At 40.6% G+C, this 5894-nt stretch overlaps 1 protein-coding gene across 2 annotated transcripts in view; it reads right to left on the reverse strand.

The window, feature by feature from the left end:
* Positions 1-3589: 3589 nt before the first annotated feature.
* CD86 (CD86 molecule) overlaps positions 3590-5894 on the reverse strand; it is a 68802-nt gene continuing 66497 nt past the window's right edge. For both annotated transcript variants that reach the window (XM_008564810.1, XM_008564802.1), the window contains exons 6-7: positions 5044-5089; positions 3590-3706 (exon numbers count right to left, since the gene is read on the reverse strand). In XM_008564810.1, the coding sequence (XP_008563032.1) occupies positions 3607-3706; positions 5044-5089 (146 nt within the window). In that variant the 3' untranslated portion in view covers positions 3590-3606. The remainder of the gene's footprint in view (positions 3707-5043; positions 5090-5894) is intronic.

Consider the following 5894-nt stretch of genomic DNA (forward strand, 5'->3'; position numbering starts at 1 on the left):
ACAAAGTTAACAACATCGGGTAAATTAGTTTGACACATCCCTGTGCTTAGATTTCCTCATCAGCAAAATGAGCATAATATCCTGTTACCTACATCACAGGGTCACTGTGAAGGTTAAATAGGATAATGAGTTTAAAGGTTTAGAAGAGTGCCTGGTACATGATGAAAGAGCAGTAACGTTAGCTAGAACTATACCTCATGACCTCTTTCAACCTTTTTTTTACTTTCTTTCTCCCAGACTTGGAACACAGCAGGTCAGACAATTTAATATACAAAGGAGGAATGTTTTCACCAGAGGGCATGTTAATATTTCATTCAATCTTTAAACAAGTGCAAGTATGTTTTGAGGCACTACCTTAGGTGCCTGGGATTGGTTGGTGAAGAAATTAGACACATCTCTGCCTTCACAGAGACTAATTTTTTTTCCAGAATTTTTATGGCTCTTCTCACATGCTGTATGTGCATATGCATGTATGCATTTACTTTATAATAAAGGGTATGTTCAAGGAATATTTTTACATTAAGTTTTTGTTTAATGTACATACTTTTTTATTGAAACATAATTGATTATACATATCTCTGGGGTACAGAGTTGAATATCAGTACCTGTGTACAATATGTAATTATCAAATCAGGATAATTGGTATATTCATCATTATAAAATATGACCATTCTTTGTGACCCTTAACCAATTTCTCACTATCCTCCTACCCCTTTCCCACCTCTAGTAACCACAGATCTGTTCTCTCCTTTTGAAAGTTCAATGTATTATTGTGATTGTTCCTTTTTTTTTTTTCTTTCTTTCTTTCTTTATTTTTTAGCTCCCACTTATGAGTGAGGATATGTGGTATTTCCCTTTCTGTGCCTGGCTTATTACACTTAACATGATTTTCTCTAAGTTCATCCATGTTGCTGTGAATGGCAGAATTTCATTCTTTTTTATGGCAAGTAGTATTCCATTGTGTAAATATACCACGTTTTCCTTATCCACTTGTCTGCTGATAGACATTTAGGTTGGTTCCATATCTTGGCTATTGTAAATAGAGCTGTGATAAACATGAGGGTGCAGGTATCCCTTCAACATTATGACTTCCATTCATTTGGGTATATACCCAGTAGTGGGACTGCTGGATCGTATGGCTGTTCTATCTGCAGTTGTTTGAGAAACTGCTATGATATTTTCCATAATGGCTGCACCAATTTATAGTGTCACCAACAATGTAGGAGGGCTCACCTTTCTCCACATCCTCACCAGCATTTGTTATTTTCTTTTTGATAAAGCCAGTCTAACTGGCATGAAATAATATCTCAATATGGTTTTGATTTGCATTTCCCTGATGCTTGGTGATGTTGAGCATTTTTTCATGTTCCTATCGGCCTTTGTATGTCTTCCTTTAAGAAATGTCTATTCAGCTCCTTTGCCAATTTTTAAATAGGATTATTGCTTTTTTTTACTGCTGAGTTGTTTGACTTCCTTGTATACTCTGGATATTAACTCCTTGTCTGATGCATAGTTTGCAAATATTTTCTCCCATTCTGTAGGTTGTCTTTTCACTCTGTTGATTATTTCCTTTGCTGTGCAGAAGTTTCTTAGTTTGAAATAATCCCATCTGTTTATTTTTTCTTTTGTTGCCTATGCTTTTAAACTCTGATTCATAAAGTCTTTGCCCAGTCCTACATCTTGCAGAAGCACGTAGTTTAAAAATTATACAGTACAAAAGGTTACAAACTGAAAAGCAGGTATCCCTTCCTTATTCTGAATTTCCTAATTGTCCTCAGAAACAACCACTGTTACTTGAGTTTTTTATGTCTCATTGCTAAGACAAAATATAGAAGCATGTAAGGCCCCCTTTCTTATACAATGGTTAGAGGAAAGGGAGGAGACATATGGGATGAATCAGAGGCTTCTAGATGTATAGATGTGAAGAGAAAGGAAGTACATTCAGAGGACAGAAGGAGAACATCAGACTACAAGGGTTGAGTAGTACTGTTGAAGTAGAAGCACAAAATGTAAACTTCTAAACAAGTTTAATAGAAATTTACTGAGAACTGATTTGTACAAAACATGTTAGAAAAAAGCTGGGTGCTAAGAGTCTAATGAAGGCAGGGTCAGGGCGCACACACGGTAATATTACAAGGATGAGCATGACTAGCACAGCGGTCTACAAACCTCTAAGATCCTTTATGTAAAATACAAAAAACTATTCTTGTAGCTGGGGCCTCCCAAAGTTCTCTTTAGGCTTGGACTGAGGTTGCTGCATCCCCTACTGATACCACCTTAGAGCCAGGTTTCCTAATTCATTTCTGCTGGGCTAGTATGTCTCTCTCCTGTACCCAGTTTTCCTGTCATTGCCTTGAGCATAAACAGTCCTCAGACTCAAGTTCGCTAGCCCTGCTGGGCCAGCACCTATCCCCTCAGGACATCTGCAGGTGAAGTAACCTCTGGGTGGTCTGCGTCCTGGTCTTCCCAATTCCACTGCAGCTGCTCCTCCTCAGCCATGAGTTAAGAGCCCTCAGCCTCCTTCCATTCACCCATTATCAGTGACAGCTCTGCCTCCCCAGCTCTGCTTCCAGCCAGACAAAGCAGCACAATAAGTTGAGTGTTATCAAAACCCCTCATTGATCACCAGGGAAACTGCTGTCTGTCTTAAGTCCATTTGGACAGACTTTCCATCCGTTGCCTGTTCCAAGACTTGTCAAAGAACTGGAGAGACCAGACATTTCATGTATATCTGTTGGTTGAGATCTTTCATTTTTTACTCTTTTGAGTTCTATGATCTCTCTGTTGGTCCTTGCACAGCTGTCCCAGGCCATCACCTCATTTTTTCAAGAAGAGAAATAGGGCTGACAAGACACAACACTTTCCTATTTATCCAGTTCTCTCCACTAAGGCTTATTAATAGCACCTCGGGCAGGTGGACCCTCCTCAATATTAGCAACAGCCCCGATGGAAGTGGCTCCAGGATCCAGAGCTGACTCCATCTCTCTCTGCCAACTTTCCCAAACTTAGGTTGGTCTGCTCATTGTTGCCTGTACACTAGGACACTGTTTTCCTCACTGACCCTGAGAGAGGGACAAGCACTCTTTCGCAGGGGCAGACTTTTTTTTGTAGAGCATAGTAATCACATTATTATAGGACATTTTCATATTTCAAAATATTAATATTAACACTATAAAGTCAAAAAATACATAAATCCCACCCAGACTGAAGAGGTGGTTGTTCAGCCACAGGTACACAAGATGAAGTGAAGTCCCACCTTAGGAAGTGGGGGAGATGAAAGTATTCCAGTAACTGGGAATTTTATACAAAAACACAAGATCGGAAGCAGGAGGCATTGTTCCTACACATTATTCCCAGGCCAGGAACCATTCATTGTGCTCTGAATGAAAAGAAGCAGTTAGAGAATTAAAGTCGGCTCCTAGCACAGGGAGCAGAGTTGGCATTATAGGAGGTTGGACGTTATTTCGCTGAGAGGGCATGTGGGAGCCCCATTATTACTAACAGCAATATTTTCTTGCCTTCTGAAAGAAATCAAAAAGGTTGCCCAAAAACTTGCAAAGGAAAGGGTATAAAATAATGGATACTCATATGGACTTTACTCTTTAATTAAAAATGTGTAGCACTTTTCTCGCCTAAGGGTGTCTTTGAACTCTTAACAGCACGCTGGGCTTCCTCAGCAGATCTTTCTGGTACATGGAATTTCACTCTGAAAAAAACAAAACAAAACAACAGAAAAAAAAAAAGGATTGGGTGAGATTTCATAGTAGAGCCACTTTCTTTTTCTAGATTTGAGTGACAGGGGATAATATAGGAGGCCATTACAATAGCAACGAGGAGAACAAACTATTGGAGAGAGAAGTGGAGAAAGCAGGAGAAGAGAACCCTGGTATACACTGTCCTCCACACTTCCTTCAACAACTACCCTTTAGTTTTGTCTGGCCCTGCCCCTGCCCTAGGCTGATTCCCTGCTGCTTTCCCTCTGCAGGCTCTTCCAGACCATTTCTGAACTGAGTCTGACAGGGCAGGCAGGATCTTAGCACCTGCCTCACCATCCAGGATGATCTGGCGTTGCTGCTACAATCACAGTGGCTGGTATATCTGACTAAGTGCTGGGCACTCTGGTGGCTTCTGCACCCTCAGGCCATGACCCTGTCTCTGTGGCCAGGCTTTTGACTGAGGGTTGCTTTGACCCCATGACCATGTGGTCAGAGCCTTGATATTCTTGAGAGCCTACTTCCTCAGAAGGGATGTAGGTACAGAAAATCTATCACATCACGTTGTGAAAGGACTGATCACCAGGAACTTCCATGTGTTCTTTCATGCATACATTCATTCTCCGAACAAGTATTTAGTGAGCACTTGCTATATGCCAGGCACGGTGCTAAATGCTGGCCATTCAATGGTGAGCTTAACTGATATGGTCTCTGCCCTCCATAGTTTAGTTTAGCCTATACAGTTTAATAAGATAATTATATAAATATTAAGTATATCTGATGTTACAAAGAAAAACAGGTAACCACATGACACTGCAACAGGTAGACATGATCTCGTTTTGGGAAGGGTTTTTAAGAAGTGCTGCTTGAGATGAGATCTGAAGAATGAGGTTAAGAAATGGCAGAAGAACATTCCAAGCAGAGGGCACAGCAGACACAAAGACGCCGAGGCTGAAGGGAACATGCTATCCCTCCTCACTTCTTCATTTCTTCATTCCACACAGGTAGGACACCTGCTAGTCCAGGCACTGGGGTTGCTATAGTGAGTAAGATGCAGACCGCACTCGCCACATCAGAACCCTTCGGAGTTGATTTTTACTTGACTGTGACTGAGCTTGCCATACCCTCCGGGCACCGTGCATTGGATGCCCCACCACCCGTTTACAGACAGGTCATTTCCTCCTAGGTCCTAACTAGCCTTACTTTCCTCTCTCTCCCCATTAGCTCATGTCTGCTGAGTTCTCAGCATGCCTCAGGCTCAAGCCTATTCAAGTTACAGACACTCCAGGGGTCATGCCTCCTTCAACAATGCTACAGGGTCAGGACTCACCTTTCCTCAGTCTGTTCATTCTCTTCCCTCTCCTCTTTGATGGTTTCTGAAAGAGACCAAAGACAGCGTTAGAAAATGTATTCCCCATGGATACTAAAAGAGGGAAAGTTTGAAGAGTGTCCAAAGTCCGGGGACTCAGAGAGAAATTGTTGTGACCTTCTATATAGTAGAGATGGTTACTTAAATGATGTGATATCAGGGGGACTGGAAGGCGTTCCTTGTATTCAAAAAGTGAATGCCTTCCCTTGGTCACCGTGCCCTAAGTCCTTTATGTTGGAAATAGGTTTTTCACTTACAGCTCTATCTTTACTAAAATAAAGGCGTTCCTTGTATTCAAAAAGTGAATGCCTTCCCTTGGTCACCGTGCCCTAAGTCCTTTATTGTTGGAAATAGGTTTTTCACTTACAGCTCTATCTTTACTAAAATAAGAATACCACTGGGAGGGGTAATACATTTAGTTTCAGCAATCATTTAATGACTAGGAAAGAGTTTCCAATCCTTTTCTGAAAGCAAAGTTTAGAAGGAGGAGGAAAGGAAATTTTGCAAATGCTGATACCTAGATGAGTCAGCCAGATGGTATAAAGTTTGGTGAGTTTAACAAATGTATACAGTCATGTAACCACCACTACAATCAAGAGAGAGAACATTTATTCCCAACACACAAAAATGATAAATGTTTGAGATGATGGACATGTTGATTAACCTGATTTCACCATTGCACTTTGTATATGTGTATCAAAATATCACACAGTACCCTGTAAATATGTACAATTATTATATGTAAATTAAAATTATTTTTCAAAAATTGTAAACCAGAAAAAAAAAGTATAGGATTCACAGGTCTCATCAAT

Source organism: Galeopterus variegatus, unplaced genomic scaffold (assembly GCF_000696425.1).
Source record: "Galeopterus variegatus unplaced genomic scaffold, G_variegatus-3.0.2 Scaffold192, whole genome shotgun sequence".
In the NCBI taxonomy this organism is placed as follows: Eukaryota; Metazoa; Chordata; class Mammalia; order Dermoptera; family Cynocephalidae; genus Galeopterus; species Galeopterus variegatus.